The following is a 16,993-nucleotide window of genomic DNA, read 5'->3' as shown; positions in this document are numbered from 1 at the left end:
CTTACAGGGAATCAAACTTTCTCTGCTCCCCTCTCTAGCTTCAACAGCACAAAGTCTTCTTCGACTATCAAAGCACCCCGGAAATAGCGGGTCACAAGAGTGTGCACAAACATACAATAGAAGTAGAGGCAATGAAGATAGTAAGGATTAGTAAAGAAAAAGCAGCAGTTCCCTGTTGTAGTTCAGGTAGAGTTATGAGCATGACATTGTTAGATCAGCCCATTTACAATTCTACTGTGCACTAGAACGAGAAATGCCCCCTCCCCCCATTGGGAATGGCCTAAAGACACTTCAGTCAGTGGCACCGCCCCGGGGGGTAACCTACCTGTTGCAAGCCCAACAGCATAACCACCATAACCACTAGAACACTGATTACACAATGACAGTGGGCTGGGTGCTCTGGTGTCATTTGCTCCTTCTTTCTTATAAAACATCTATCGTCCTTATCTTTTCTTTTTTTTGTTGCTGTTTGTTACTCTCTTGTAACACCTATAGAGCTAATCTTCTGGCACTTATATGACCTTATGCAGTTGCGAGCACCATAAAACCTCTACTAAAACTTTAAAACACATCTTAAAAACATAATTTAACAAAAACAAAAATACCCAATAACCCAGCAAGATGTTTTAATGCACTGGAAACACTAAAATACATTTACATGTAATTTAATCAAAATAATAACCAGATACTTTTGGTCAATGTCAACAGGTCTCTTTGGTTGGAACCGTAAAGGTGAATGACTTTGCCAAGACCTGTCGGAATTTATCACTAAAAATATACCTACTAGAAGAAGGACTTCATTTCAACAAAAAATGAAGTTTTATGTCAATACATGTATATAGATCTAATAAAAAGACAAAACTATTAATTTTAAATGAAAGCCGATTCCTCCACACTAATCTTTCAAACGTTGCCCTAAACGCCACATGGCGTAATGGGAAGTAAGTAAGTAATCTTTCAAACTCTCTGCCCAGTAAAGTGCGACAACTTTTGGCAGAAAAATGTGAGGCAGCGTGGTGGAATCAGGCTCTCGTCAAATTTTGGGCATGTAGAGTTATTGGTATCATCTTAAAGTTTGTTCACTTGTCTTTGTTTGGATGAAAAAAATATCCTTTTATCTTGAATACAAGTCGAGATATTTGCGAAAGAAGTAGGTAGGGGGTCACCTTTTTTCAGAGGTAAAATTAGTGAGAAAATGGCCGCCAAAGATTAGTTATTTCCTTAGCATAAGAGTCCGTGGTAACCGAAAATTTATATTTTTTGTGCTTTAATCAACGTTTTTCAGAAAAATCCACACAGAAATGAGATTTTTAATGGGTATGACAGGTGTAGAGCCAAAAAACAAAAATTTGATAAAAATCCACAAACCTGCGGAAAAAGGCACGTTTCTTCACTCTGATTATTTTGACGAGAGCCTGATTCCACCACGCTGCCTCACAAATGCAATTGCACCCTAAAAAAGTGCATAATACTTAATAAAAAAGACGAAGCTTTTCAAAAATAATACATGTATTTCAGTTTCTAAAATTTTCCCATTCTAATCTAAAGGGGTTCCTCATTTTAAGCCACATAATCATTCAGTCCTAAAAAAAGCACCTTTGGTATAAACAACTCCATAACAACATAAAACAAAATGAAAACAGTTCAAAAGTGTGTCCATACGTGAACGAACACACATTATACAAAATTTATATATAAAAATGCACACTAGCTTGAATTATTTTTAAAATCATCTAATTCATATGACCTCAATGGGCATTCAACAGGGGCTCTCGTGGCCTAGAGGTTAAGGGTTCGCCTTTCATTCAAAGGTCCCGCGTTCGAATCCGGGTAGCGACAGAAAAATTTTCTTCTCTACAATTGTTGTCTCCTTTCACCTCCTTTCCTGCTCTCTAGCAATGTTCTGTCGTCCGCTTTCACCTCCACCTTCTTCCCCCAACCCCTCACCTCCTTTGCCCCCTCCTCTGGGATCCTGACTCCTTCTGCAACCTTTCCACTGCTTCTCCTTGGCTCCTTCTTACTGCTGTCTTTCTGGTAGGAAAGATCTACACCTAGCCTTCTCGAACAAGAGCGAACAATCTTGGAGGACCATGAGGAAATTGCGCACATTAAAGATCCCGTGGTGGTCCAAAATTGAAAAAAGTAGGCTTCGACTGCCACCCAGGCAAAATTCCAAATTTCCTACCAACTGAAAATGTTAGGCGTGTCCCGCACCGTAAAACACTTACCAAAAATAAATAAAAAGGACATAATACAGAAATACGTGCAATGGGGTACACAGACATTCAAAAGTGCTTGATATGAAAAGATTTTAAAATTTGAAGAAAAAAACCCCTGTAATCCACACATTGGTACACAAACAGTCCAAAGTGCTTGAATTGATATACTTTATTTTTCCGATCCAGCGGCCATTTGGGTTCTAGCCCTTCGGTCTGACTTGAATTGATACGAAAACACTATCATTCAAAAACCTTGTAACTTTCCAAAGACCACGTCACACATTGATCAACAGACAGTCAACAACATTTGATATGAAAATACTCACATTTTAAAACAAAACCCTGTAACTATACCCACACATTGGTAGACAGTCAACAATGTTTAAAATGAAATTACTTTCATAATTTAAAAATCCCTGTAACCCAAGCATAGGTATAGCAGTCAACAATTTTTTATGATAAGAAATTACTTACTGTCAAAAACCTTGTACCTCAAGCTCCCGCCTTTATAAACTTTATTTTATGCAGAGTAGATTTAGGTCTAGATGCGAGAGGGTATGTTTCCACATGAAAAGTGTTCCAGAAAAAAATATTCTAAAATGCTGAAATGACGGTCAGAGCACAGCTCGAACATGTGCACACTGACGCTGTTTGAGATTTTTGTCATCGGGGGGAACAACTGTTTTAATTACTGGTATTGGTACATCGTGTAGCTTGTCTCATTTCTTTTCTTTAGCCTTAGTCACGTTCAACGAGAGGTCGGATCCAACGAGGACAACAAGCCGGTCCCGGCAACCTCGTAGAATGCGACACCCGCTGTAACTTTTTTTGCATAAAACCACGGGGACAGCGCAACACCCAGTCTATTCCAGAAGAGATTTCTCCAGGTTGTCCAGATCCACCTGGTCGTAGAACGGGAAGATGGACAAAGGAAGGTCAGCGGTAAGCCGCTCTATGATTGGCTGGAGTAGAGAGAAGAGCAGACGTGAGCCAGACGGGGACAGGTGAAGGCCGTCATTAAGGTACTGGGTGAAATCCTGAAGGGAGATAAAACAAGAGTACATGAATGATTCAGTGAAGCTTGTTGAAACCAAACGCGTTTTTAATTAATTCGAAAACAGAGGGAAACAGTAAGAAAAGAAAATCCTAGACTTTTTCGTTACCGCTCCAGGAAAAAGAAGAAAAAAAATGTCCTCTTTTCTTTTAAATCGCATGCGCAGTGGGGGAATTTGGTTTACTAGTACTACTACTAGTAGAGGTTTTACGGTGCTCGCAACTGCATAAGGTCACATGAGCACCAGAATTTGGTTCACAATGACGTAATATAATATATACATACATATAAGTGAGGCAGCGTGGTGAAATCAGGCTCTCGTCATTATTTGGGCATGTAGAGTTATTGGTATCTTCTTAAAGCTTGTTCACTTGTCTTTATTTGGATGCGAAAAGTATCCATTTATCTAGAATACAAGTCGAGATATTTGCTAAAGAAGGAGGTGGGGGTCACCTGTTTTCAAAGGTAAAATTAGTGAGAAAATGACTGCCAAAGATTAGTTATTTCCTTAGCTTTAGAGTCTGTGGTAACTGAAGATTTACATTTTTTATGCCTTTAATCAATGCCTTTCCGAAAAATCCACACAGAAATGAGTTCTTTAATGGGCATGAAAGGTGTTGAGCCAAAAAACAAAAATTTGATAAAAATTCACAAACCCATGGAAAAATGCAAGTTTCTTCACTTTGATTATTTGGACCAGAGCCTGATTCCACCATGCTGCCTCACACATATATATATATATATGCAGTATCGTAAACTTCAGGCTATTGAGCAGACCTTCAGCCTATATATATAATCCACACAGACTAAATTTTTTTTTCACAAATAAGCCACACTGGTTTATAATTTTATAAGCCACAGCAGATTCAGGAGTCTTGAAAAGTACCCACCCATCCGTCTGTTGGACAATGTTTCTGAGGCGTACATTAAAGTGTGGCATTGAGAAAAAAATGTCAACTCTTTTAAATTAATGTTTTACAAGCCAAAGGGTTTTAAGTGGCTTGAACATAGATATGTACATACGGAAACATACAAATTCCATAGTGGGTGGTTGGTGGGTGCTCTGGTGTGGTTTGCTCCTTCTTTTCTATAAAAAATCTATTGTCTTTATCTCCTCTCCATCTATTTTGTGTTGGTTACTCTCTTGTACCATCTCTAATCTTCGGCACTTATATGACCTTATTGTGTTGCAAGTGCCGTAAAACACTTACTAAAACTAAACAAATAATATACTACAAAATATACGCCATTGCTGGACACCACTGTTCAAGAACACCCAGTCAAGGATTAAAACCAGGGCTGTTCACTCAGCAGCCCAGCATGATACCCATCAAGCTAACAGAAAACTCGTATTTTTTCCTACGCTATAAAATAAATAAATGTTTGTGTACATAACACAACTCGGCTTTCATAATCCCCACATACAAAACTCACCTGCACCTTCATCATCACAGTGTACATTACCTCACTTCAACTTGCATAATCCCCATCACATATACGAAAATCACCTCTGATTCCATCAGCTCTATCATGTATAGGTCACCTCAGCTTTCATAATTTCCACTAACATAATTTCATTATTTTCAAATACATAATTGCATAATCCCCACAAGACATGATTTCATAATTTCCACATAAATAATTTCATATTCCCTACATACATAATTTCATAATTTCCACATAAATAATTTCATAATCCCCAGACACAATTCCACAATCCACACATACATAATTTCATAATTTCTATGTACATAATTTCATAATTTCCACATACATCATTTCATAATCCCAACCCACAAACCTCACCTCGGCCATCATCATCTCTGTGTAGAGGTCCACTCAGTTGTCATAATTTCCACACATTCATCATTTCATAATTTCCCGATACATAAACTCATAATTTCCACATACATAATTACACAATTTCCACAGACAAAATTTCATAAATCCCCACCTACATAATTTCCACGTACATAAACTCATAATCCCTCCAGACACAATTCCATAATCTCCACCTCCAAAACTCACCTCCGCCTTCATCATTTCTGTGTAGAGGTCAACAACACCGGTGCCCATCTCCTGGGCCAGCTCACAGCAGGCTTTGGCATAGACGCCCGTGGTCGTGTTGTCTTTGGTCACAACCTTGCCTTTACACAAGGATAGGAAAAACATGGCAAATCTTATAGGAAAAAACACGGCAAAATCTTGAAAAAAACATAATGACAAATCTTGGAGAAAAAAAACATGGCAAATCTTATAGGAAAAAATACGGTAATTCTTGAAGGAAAAAAATGACAAAATCTTTTTTTAAATGACAAATCTTGAAAAAAAAAATCATGACAAATCTTGGAGGAAATAAAAGACAAGGCAAATCTTATAGGAAAAAAATGATAAAATCTTTTTAAAAATGACAAGTCTTGAAAAAACAACCATGACAAATCTTGGAGAGAAAAAAAAAACCATGACAAATCTGGGATAAAAAAACCAGACAAATCTTGGAGAGAAAAAAAACCCATGACAAATCTGGGATAAAAAAACATGACAAATCTTGGAGAGAAAAAAACATGACAAATCTTGACAAACCTTGAAAAAAAACAAAAAACATGACAAACCTTGAAAGAAAAAATATAACATTCTGCTAAAGAAAACAACATATAGAGCCCCTTTAAGAAAAGTTTAAAAAACATGACGCTCTTTTCTTTTAAAAAAATAATGATGATCCTGACAAAAACACATGACCTACTGGTACATGACATTTCTTACTTTAAAAAAAAAAAGTGATCTCCCTTTCAAGAAAAAAACTTAACATTCCTTAAGAAGTCACTGATATTGTTCTCAGTTGCGATCTCGTTATACATAAATAAGCCTCATAATAATATCCAATATTCTACAACCTCTGTAACACTAACATCCGTCATGTCTCACATAATTAAAAATAATTTAGCATTTGTATAGGGCATATCCTCACTCAACAGCAAGCTCTACGCCCTTTACAACTATTATTACCCTTAAACTATTACCTGGGGGGCTCTCGTGGCCTAGAGGTTAAGGTGTTGGCCTCTCATTCAAAGGTCCCGGGTTCGATTCCGGATAGCGACCACAATATTTTCTTCTCTAAAAGTGTCTCCTTTCACATCCTTTCCTGATCTCTAACAATGTTCTGTTGTCTGCTTTCATTTCCACTTTCTGCCCCCACCCCCTCACCTCCTTTTCCCTTCCTCTGGGCTCCTGACTCTTTCTGCAGCCTTTCTGCTGCTACTCCTTGGCTCTTCCAAACTGCTGTCTTTCTGCCACACCCCTGATCTTCTGGTAGGAAAGATCTACACCTAGCCTTCTCGGACAAGGGCGAAAAATCTCGGAGGGCCCGTGTGCAAGTTGCGCACGTTAAAGATCCCTTGGTGGTCTAAAATCGATAAGAGTAGGCTTCGGCCGCCACCCGGGCAAAATTCAAAATTTCCTACCAACGAAAAAGTATTAGGTGTGTCCCGCGCGCTCATATGACCTTATGCAGTTGCGAGCGCCGTAAAACCCTCTACTAAACAAACAAACAAACGAACTATTACCTATACAGTCCATGCCGGTTTTAAGTACGGTCGTCGGGAGAAAGCTTAAGCGTGCTTAAAGCCGAAGCGTGCTTGAGTGCGAAGTAGACATAATCCAGAGATTTTCAGGTAGAACATTTCCCGTGCTATTTCCCTTTGTTTGTAAGTAGGCCTATAGCGGTCCCGCAAAAGTGTGCACTGTTATTTAGACACCCGCCATGGGAGTTTTTGTTTGCTTGTTTGTTTGTTTTTTGTGGTCGAATGGGAAATGAAAACTGAATTTAGACGGCCAGCACACTAGGCCTACACGCTGTGCCACTCATACCACCGCTTTCATCCCACCTCGCGCGTGATACACAATCAGGATTAATGGATAGCGAGGTCAAAGGTGAAATCGCAGCTAGCCGACCCTTTCTCGTCTCCCCGACTCTCTTTGTATTTTTTAAGTCTGTGTGTAACTTTGTCCTTGGCTAGATCCTATGTCCACGCGCGCGGCTGTGTGCATCTCTCTGCCTTCCTCTCCGCCCGTGTGAGTGCGTGTCTCTATCACTTGCGTTCTCTGTGTTTCTCTTAACACACTCCACTGCTGCAGTGTAGACTGTTCGAACTTCGATAGGTCATCATGAAAGTATTGACTGTCTTGTTGTAATGAAACGTGCCTAAAGCCGAAGTTACCGTGCTTAAAGGCGTGTAATTTATATAGCAAAAATTCAGTAAGAGCCGTTTAGCGTGCTTAAGTCCGAAACGTGCTTTAAGCCGGCATGCTTATAGCCGGCACGGACTGTACTAATATCACCTACTAAGAAACATTCTCGGCTTCCCCAGCAGCATACAGAGCAAGCAGCACTCGAACACCATATCGAACTGAAAAGATCTTTTGCCGTCAATAGCCCGATACCTACCCCCCCCCCCCTGAAGAGAGGCAAATTCTAGTAAAGTGCCTTTTCTAAAAACACAACATCGAGCCCCTGACTGAATTCGAACTAATGACTTTGCGGTTGCGAGTCAAAGAGCCTAACCATTAGGTCACCGAAGCCACAATTCAACTCACATAACACGACCCCAGTGCTTTCTTGTCACATCTTCATTTTCAATAACAGTGAAAACATTTCACAACAAAGAGTGAGCTTGAGAAGATGTCACACTTTCATTGTTTAAAAAATGGAGATACGACGAGAAAGCACAGAGGTCGCGATGAGCTGATCGCTAAAAGGTTGAAGACCAAAACTTACCTTTCTTTTTACAGTCCTCCGCCCACGCAGAAACGTTGAAGGCCGGAGGTGCGATCAGGATGATTCTTTCTCTGCTCATGCCTGTCGACTAATAACAGGATGGATATGGTTGTGTGTGTGTGTGTGTGTGGGTGGGGGGGGGGGGGGTGCAATTTCAAAAAGATTTTTTCTCCAGTTATATTTAGTAAGACTTTTACGTCACTTGCAACACAAATAGGTCTTATAGGTGCCAAAGATTGGAGGTATGACAAGAAAGTATCATACAAAGATAAAAAGGAGAAGAGACATATGTGGATGGTAGATGTTTTATAGGAAGGAAGGAACAAACCATATCAGAGCACCCGCAAAAAATCTGCTGCGAAAAATTACAGTAGGCACTGGCAAATTGTGAACTGAGTGACAGATGATTCTAATAAATTTAGCTTTCAGTTGGTCTTAAAAGTTAACAGAAGAAGAGTACTCAAACAGCCGCAGTTTTTACACAAAATATTTAAATACAACAAGTATGAACCTACCAAAGACAAGAGATTATATGTGTCACGACGTGGTGAAATCAGGCGCTTGTCAATTTTTGGGCAAGTGGAGTTATTGGTATCATCTTAAAACCTGTTCATTTGCCTTGCTTTTGGTAAAAAAAAATATCTATTCATGTTGAATAGAAGTTGAGATATTTGCGACTGAAGGAGGAGGGGTCATCTGGTTTCAGAGGTAAATTATTGAGAAAATGGCCGCCAAAAGATGGGTTATTCCCTTAGCTTGAGAGTCTGTGGAAACTGAAAATTAAAATTTTTTGTGCCTTTAATCAACGTTTTTCAGTAAAATCCACACAGAAAAGTTTTTTTAATGGGCATGAAAGGTGTTGAGCCAAAAACCGAAAATTCAATAAAAATTCACAAACCTGTGGGAAAATGCCAGTTTCTTTACTCTGATTATTTTGACGAGCGCCTGATTTCACCACGATGCCTCACATATTCATAACAAAGTATGAACCTACCAAAGGGCAGTCCACTAAAACAAGTCAGTATGAACCTACCAAAGAGTCAGATATATTCACTACAACAAGCGTGAACCTACCAAACACAAGAGATTTTATGTGAGGCAGCGTGGTGAAATCAGGCTCTCGTCAATTTTTGGGCATGTAGAGTTATTGGTATCATCTTAAAGCTTGTTCACTTGTCTTTATTGGTAAGAAAAAAAACCCCATTTATCTTGAATAAAAGTCGATATATTTGCGAAAGAAGGAGGTGGGGGTCACCTGTTTTCTGAGGTAAAATTAGTGAGAAAAAGGCCGCCAAAAATCAGTTATTCCCTTAGCTTAAGAGTCCCTGGTAACTGAAAATTTATATTTTTTGTGCCTGTAATCAACGTTTTTCAGAAAATTCACACAAAAATGAGTTCTTTAATGGGTATGAAAGGTGTTGAGCCAAAAAACAAAAATTCCATAAAAATTCACAAACCTACGGAAAAATGCAAGTTTCTTCACTTTGATTATTTTGACGAGAGCCTGATTCCACCACGCTGCCTCACATATGGTCGCTTTTACTTTAAGCACAAGGGGGCTATCCCAAAAAATGCTGTTTTGAGAAAATCAAAGCTAAACGTTTTGCCCCTTGTTCAGTTTCTTTAATAAAAGACAAGGAGGTTTTCTCTATAACCAAACGAGTATACACACCAGTGAAACGTAACTTCTCCTATAGGTAGGGCAATGCCCATTTTTGGTTTATGACAAGATTTCTGGAAAGCCCCGAAATCTGGGTTAGCCGGCTTGTGCTTAAAAGCGACCATATTCATTACAAAGTATGAACCTACCAAAGCGTAGTCTATTACAACAATTATGAACCTACCAAAGAGTGAGAGATATTCACTACAACGACCCTGAACCTACCAAAGCGTAGTCCACCATTTCCTTCATGTTCTCTTTGTACTCCTCCAGAGGTACGTGCTGTCGTACATTGGCCTCATTGTTGGAGTCGTTGGCTCCCAGAAAGATCGTCATGGCAACCGTGTCCTTGGCAACAGTCTTGTCCAGGATTGACGGCAGCATGAGTTTGCACCAACGTGTGGTGTAACCAGAGAAGCCACGGGTGACAACATCACACTTCCTGATCAACAGAAAATTCACAATAGTAAACATGTTATACAAAAGCTACTACAAGAAGCAAACATATATTATAAATATATATATATATATATATATATATATATATACATCCATTTAAAAACACATTTGTGTGTCAATTTTAAAGCAAAAACAATGATCAAGGCACACAAAAATATGTAACTTTGTAGTTTCCAAGGACACTCAAGCGTTGGAAGTCAACATACTTTGGCGGTCATTTTCTCACTATTTTTACCTCTGACACCAGGCAACCCCTACATTCTTCACTCGCATATATCCCCACTTTTATCCAAAAGACAAAAGAGCAAGCTTTATTAACCCTATCTGTACGCCCTGGGGTCATTTTGTACCCCCGGGGTTGTATTCTTCACATTTTAGAATACTTCTAATACAAAGACCTCTTTGAAACTTTCAGTATTTCTCAAAAAATCATTTTGACAGACTGCTATGCAAAGCGTATGGATTGGATTAATGACTTAATTTCCTCTTTGAAAGGGGTGGCACAGATTTTCCCATGTCTTATTGATACGATAGTAAAACATGCCGTACGGATAGGGTTAAGATGATTTCAATAGATGCATACATGCCCAAAAATTGATGACTCAACCCCGTCATGACACAATTGGCTTACATTAACAGGATTCCATTTTCCAGATTGAGAAAAGAAAGATGACAGAACCAAAGGTAGAACACAATACACTTTTCTCACAGGAAAGAATAAGTTCAATAAGCTTTTTGTTTATTCATCACAGAATTAAGAATAACAAATCTGTGGCAAATTCAATATTTCAGAATTATTTTGAGACATTGAAATAACTCATTACGCCCCTGGGGTACAGTGTACCTAAATGTCATGAGAAAACAGCTCTCACCGTTGCAAGTAATCTGCCAGCAAACTTCCCCAGCACCCATCAGGGCTAAAACTTTGCTGCAAGAACAAAACCACATACAGTTGTAAATCTATTTGCGTGGAATTAAGGTGGCAGTGGTAGTTTTTAAATTCAATTAAATCCAATTTTGTAAGATGAAACGACTTGAATAATTTTATAATTACAAGTAGGAAAACAACCAAAACTATTTTCTTAACTATTCAAAAGTGTGTATATGAAGAGTTCAATAAATTTTTCCACACTTTTGAATCATATTTTTTCTGAACATTGTTGATGTATTTCCTATTTTTCCAGAAAAAAAAACCCAATTATAGTTTACACCTAGAGAGTTTGGAAAGGAAAAACTAGAACATGACAAGAGTGAAAAAGAACACTACAATCCGATTGTAACACAGTAAAAAGTCAACCTTTTAAACAAAACACAGCCAGTAAGAGTAATGGAAAGACTGATAGAGAATAAGGGGACAGAAAAGAGGGGGGGGGGGGGAGAGAGAGAGAGAGAGAGAGAGAGAGAGAGAGAGAGAGAGAGAGAGAGAGAGAGAGAGAGAGAGAGAGAGAGAGAGAGAGAGAGAGAGAGAGAGTGAGAGAGAAATTGAGAGAGAGAGAGAGAGAGAGAGAGAGAGAGAGAGAGAGAGAGAGAGATCGGCAGGCAGACAGAGAGAGACAGACAGAGAACCATACGACAGAGAGAAAAGAGCCTGCAGACACCCATGTGCATTTCGTCAAATTACCTGTGTGATGGAGTCCCCATACAGCAAAACCTTGGGCCAGACCTTCAATCCTTTGTTAATACAATTAGCCATACTGCACTTGAATTTTCAATCTGAAATAAAGTCACAAATTGAGACCATGGTTCTTTCAGTTCCTGATTCAGATCACAGCTCACAGCATCTTCAAATATAAAATACATATACGAAAAAGTTACATTTCAAAATTTTGTTCAATTATTTGGGAAAGACCGACGGTGGCAGGGGCTAACTACCCAGGTCACTGTAAATATAAGTTACGTCAACCAATAGAAAAGACAGCCCCGGGATCCACCGAGAGGGGGGAGTAGAGGATGGATCCACAAGGACGGATTCAATGGACAATGACCTAAGCGTTAAAAGGACAATGCAGAAAGAGAATCAAGAGAACAGCTTTATGTGCGAGCAGTGCTACAGAAAGTTCGATACCTGGCGAGGGCTGAGAGTGCACCAGGGAAAAGTCTGTTTAAAGAAGAGAAGTCAGTGCAGATCGTCAGATTGTAAGACGCGAAGCAAATCATCCCAGGATGAAAACCACAGCGGAACGATTAGTGCTTCAGTCGACTCTCCTTTCACCCTGTCTCAGCAAGAGATGGAACAGCAAACGGAACCAGGGTTACGGAAACCCAGAATACTGTGGCCTGCTGCTAACGAGAAGGCAAAATACAAGACGTTAGAAGAAGAAGTCCAGAAGAAATTGAAAGAAGTCAAAAAGAGTTCTAACAGAGGGGATGCTAAAGAAATATTGAGTGCGTTTGCGACCATTATCTATGACTTGGCAATAAAAGAGTTTGGTATTTGTGAAGGAAAGAAAAAGACGGAGAAGAAAAGTGGATTGAGTAGAAGGCAGAGAGTACTTGCACAGCTAAGAAAACAGAAACGAGACTTGCAAAAGCAGAAAAAGTACGCACCACCAGAAGAGATAGAAGGCCTAAGAATCTTGTTTGAAGATCTTAAGAAAAAGAGCAGAGACCTACAGAGGCACGAAAGAAGGTGTGCCAGGAGAAAAGAGAGAAAAAGGGAACGTGAACAATTTCTGAAGAATCCTTATGAAGCAGCCAAAAAACTGTTCACAGAGGCACGGAGTGGTAAATTGGAATGTACGAAAGAGGAACTCGATGCTTATGTTAAGCAGACGTACAGCGATTCAAGAAGAGAAGAACCACTTCCTTATATGAGAGGCCTGAAGCGTCCAGCTGCCCCCGTCGTCAAATATTACCTGGGACCAATTAGAGAGAAAGAAGTAGATGAGTTCGTAAAAAAAGCAAGAGCAAAAAGTGCACCTGGAGGAGATGGCGTGTCTTATAAGGTGTTCAAGTATTGCGACACGCTGAGACACACCCTCTTTGAGATGCTAAGAGGCCTTTGGAAAGACAAAGAAATCGTCAAAGATTGGTGCAGAGCGGAGGGCGTGTATCTACCCAAAGAACAGAATGCAAAGGAGATAGGACAGTTCAGACCTATTTCAATCATCAACGTGACGTGCAAGATCTTTATGGGAATACTTGCAAAGAGGACTGTAGCATATTTGCAAAGTAACGGCTATGTGGATGAAACGGTACAGAAAGCCGGGGTACCAGGGATCCCAGGCTGCATCGAGCATGCTTTCACCATTTGGGACACAATCCAAGAGGCCAAGAAAAACAAGCAAAGTTTAAACGTAGTGTGGTTGGATCTGGCGAATGCCTACGGGTCTGTTCCCCATAAATTGCTGATGAAGGCAATGGATTTTTTCTACGTCCCACAAGAGGTGCAAAACATTATGAGAGAATACTATAGTAACTTCCAGATGCGATTCTCAACCGCAAATTTCACAACGGAATGGCACCGACTAGAGATTGGGATTGCAATTGGCTGCTCTATATCGGTCATCTGGTTCATCCTGGTAATGGAGATGCTACTGAGATCTGCAGAATGCTGTGAAGAAGAAGCAAAGGTGAGATCACCAAAGAAAGCCTTTATGGATGATGTGACCCTACTGACAAGAGATGGAGACACAATGCAAAGTGTGTTGAATCGGCTCGATAAGCTTATCACCTGGGCCAGAATGAAGTTTAAAGCTAAAAAGTCTAGAAGCCTGACTATTAACAAAGGAAAACAGAAGCAACTGAAGTTCACAATTGCAGGGGAACAAATGCCCACAGTAAAAGAACAACCCGTGAAAAGTTTGGGTCGGTTGAATTTCAAGAACTCTGTCTGATAGGAGTCAAGGCGTGGAAATCATGAAGCAGGCTGAAAATGGGCTGAAAGCAATTGACCAGACAAAGCTTCCAGGAAAGCACAAGATATGGTGTCTACAGTTTGCCCTCTACCCTCGATTGGCGTGGCCACTGACAATGTATGAAGTTGCTTTGTCAAGAGTTGAGATGATCGAAAGAAAGTGTAACAGCTACATCAGGAAGTGGCTGGGGCTACCCCGTACCATTAACACGTCATCCCTGTACAGACATAGAGGTGCGCTTCAACTACCTCTCACGTCAATTGTGGAGATCTACAAAGCAGGCAAGATTAGAACCGTTTTGATGTTGAGAGAATCAAGGGATAAGGAGATCAGTGGAAAACCTCCAGATGTCAAAACAGCCAGAAAGTGGAAGGCAGAAGTTGCAGCTAACGAGATCATCTCTGCATTGGAGCATGGGGACATTGTCGGTCCAGCGCAACCTGACAGATTAGGGCTAGGTAATGGCGACTTTAGACCTTTCAGGAAAATGTCTCAGCGAGACAGAAGAAAAGCTGCAACAAGACATATGCAAAAGATGGAGGCAGAGAGGCGAGAAATTCATCTCATCCAGTGTAGCCAGCAAGGACAAATGACCAGATGGGAAGAGCATGTAGTGGAAAGAAAAGTCGGGTGGAGTGACATCTGGAAGTGGAATACATCAAGGCTGAGCTTTCTTCTCCGGTCTACGTATGATGTTCTGCCTTCACCGGTGAACCTTGTCAGATGGAAGGTACAGGAGGACAACAAGTGTAGATGCGGTAAGCTAGGAACCATGAAGCATATTTTGTCAAACTGCAACCTAGCTCTTAACAGATACACCTGGAGACACAACGAGGTGTTGAAAGTGCTCACGAAAATGGCGACACAACAGGTGGAAGAAGGAAAATATGCCCCCAAGATACAGAAGCATGGACCCACCAAGATTGCGTTCGTTCCGCAAGGAAGCAAGGTTGCCAAAAGAAAGAAAGCGAACGAAGCCATGAAAGACCAGAGCGGAGGCACATGGGAAGTAGCTGCTGACTTAAAAGGCTTTGAGAGATTCTTCCCCATTCCAACTACGAAAAAGCCAGACATTGTGTTATGGGAGGAAAAAGACAAAGAGGTACACTTGGTAGAGCTCACGGTGCCCCACGAGGACAATATCTATGCCGCTCATGAGCGGAAAGAAAACCGTTACGAGGCACTCGTCGAACAATGTGAGGAGGCAGGATGGAAGGCAACCCATTTTCCGGTAGAGGTAGGATGCAGAGGTTTTGTGGCAACAAGCGCCCGTAAGTGGATGAGAGTGGCAGGACTTACTGCAAAGAAAAGCAACGAACTCACAAACTCCCTTCAGGAGACAGCAGAGAAAGCCAGTCATTGGATCTGGTTGAAGCGAGAGGACTCAAGCTGGAATTAATCCTAAAGTTGGCAGCAGAGGAAAACAGTCGAACTAACATGGAGACCTCACATCGGTGAGGGGGCTCGGTGCGTCAGAAAAGCTGTAGAGAGGAAGAGCCCGAAACAGCGACGCATTCTCTCCTGATGATCTCCATGCTAGAGTCCGGGATACGGAGCGTTCGACGGTGAGCAGTGCATACGGCTGTTTAGACTACGTAGGATATGAACATGTCTACTTTCCATTCGTCTCTCTGCACTTTCTACTTTATCCCCCTAATTATATCATTGTTGCCCTATTTTTTTCTGAATCTGAGAGGCAGTCAACTTTGAAACTTGAAAGTGAAATCCAAGGGAGTATAAAATTTGACAGTAGTCTACAAATTACTACAAGTATTCTTACAATTAGAGAGACCAAAACCTTCTTTGTATCATAGAGTCTAGCACCTAAATAGTGAACATTAATAACAAACATACACATGACATAGTAACTCAGAGCGAACAGGTTGTACTTTACTTTCACTGAATTATTTCTTACATTACTAATGAATTATTACACATACCGACCGAAATTTATGCGACAAAAAGATTTACACTTACAACAGGGATTTCACTTTGAGCATGTTAGATTGTATAAGAATCATACACAATTCATGAATAATAAAATATTAATATTATCCTATATTATTATATTTCATACACCCATCAGTTTGATCCGTTTCAGTTAGCAAACAAATAATTTATAAACCACAACACAACATCCAAACTACTAATTTTAATAACTAGTCTACCTTTATATAGATCTAGATCTGGATATATCTATATATCTAGAAATCTATATGACAAAAGACAACAGTGTGGAGTAGAAAAGAAACTCAACTATTAGACTGTTGGGGGCGGGGGTGTTATAATTGGGGTTGTCGACAATAATTTATACATTATTATTTAATTATTTAAATAATTATTTTTACGGATCTTATCATGAAACAGGAAGTAACTTCTAATGGTCCAAATTCTGAACCCGTCGTCCGCCGACCTTAAATCAACCCTCAAGAAAATGTGTTCGGAGTTCAGGTCGTCTCTCTTATAGTTAGTTGAACCTTTATGCCGCCAATACAAATCTAGACTTACATCTCCGTCCTGGATTTTTTCGACTGCACTCGCTGATAAGGGGAGGAGCGAGGCGAGGAATGAGCCGTGAGGGGAAATGCAAACGAAACAGAAAGTAGAAAGTTGAAAGGGCAGTCTCCCAGAGTAGCCTCCCCTAGCTAACTTCTTCGTGGATACTTTCTTGCGCAAAATACTTAATAGTAAGATTTGATAATTAAATAATACACTGTATATAATATTACATGTATTATTTCATTAATATTGTTCCTAAATTGTTCTCCTCTCACCCCCCTGCCCCAACCCTCTTTTCTCCCCCGCTCAAACCCTGTTTTTCTCCCTCCTCCTCGCCCCAACCCTCTAATTATAGAATCTACATAATCGATCATTAAAACTGTTCCATAGTCAGTTAGTTGTTCTCTCCTGCCATCCCCCACTCCTCGTCCCCAACTCTTTTTTCTCCCCTCCCCCCTCCTTCCTGCTCCA

The 16,993-nt window shown here is 40.2% G+C and overlaps 2 protein-coding genes across 2 annotated transcripts; one reads left to right on the top strand and one right to left on the bottom strand.

The window, feature by feature from the left end:
* Positions 1-2,955: 2,955 nt before the first annotated feature.
* Positions 2,956-16,647, bottom strand: LOC101854992 (isoamyl acetate-hydrolyzing esterase 1 homolog). Its single transcript, XM_005112015.3, has 7 exons — positions 16,532-16,647; positions 11,788-11,879; positions 11,039-11,094; positions 9,933-10,149; positions 8,048-8,135; positions 5,302-5,420; positions 2,956-3,256 (listed from the first exon to the last, which is right to left on the bottom strand). Exons 2-7 carry the CDS (start codon positions 11,857-11,859, stop codon positions 3,083-3,085), a joined length of 726 nt encoding a protein of 241 aa, XP_005112072.1. The 5' UTR covers positions 11,860-11,879; positions 16,532-16,647; the 3' UTR covers positions 2,956-3,082.
* LOC106013714 lies at positions 12,170-14,002 on the top strand. Its single transcript, XM_013090171.1, has one exon. The coding sequence runs from the start codon at positions 12,170-12,172 to the stop codon at positions 14,000-14,002; it is 1,833 nt and encodes a 610-aa protein (XP_012945625.1).
* Positions 16,648-16,993: the final 346 nt, after the last annotated feature.

This window comes from Aplysia californica, unplaced genomic scaffold (genome assembly GCF_000002075.1).
Source record: "Aplysia californica isolate F4 #8 unplaced genomic scaffold, AplCal3.0 scaffold01164, whole genome shotgun sequence".
Taxonomy (NCBI): domain Eukaryota; kingdom Metazoa; phylum Mollusca; class Gastropoda; order Aplysiida; family Aplysiidae; genus Aplysia; species Aplysia californica.
This window is presented reverse-complemented; position numbering and strand designations above follow the sequence as displayed.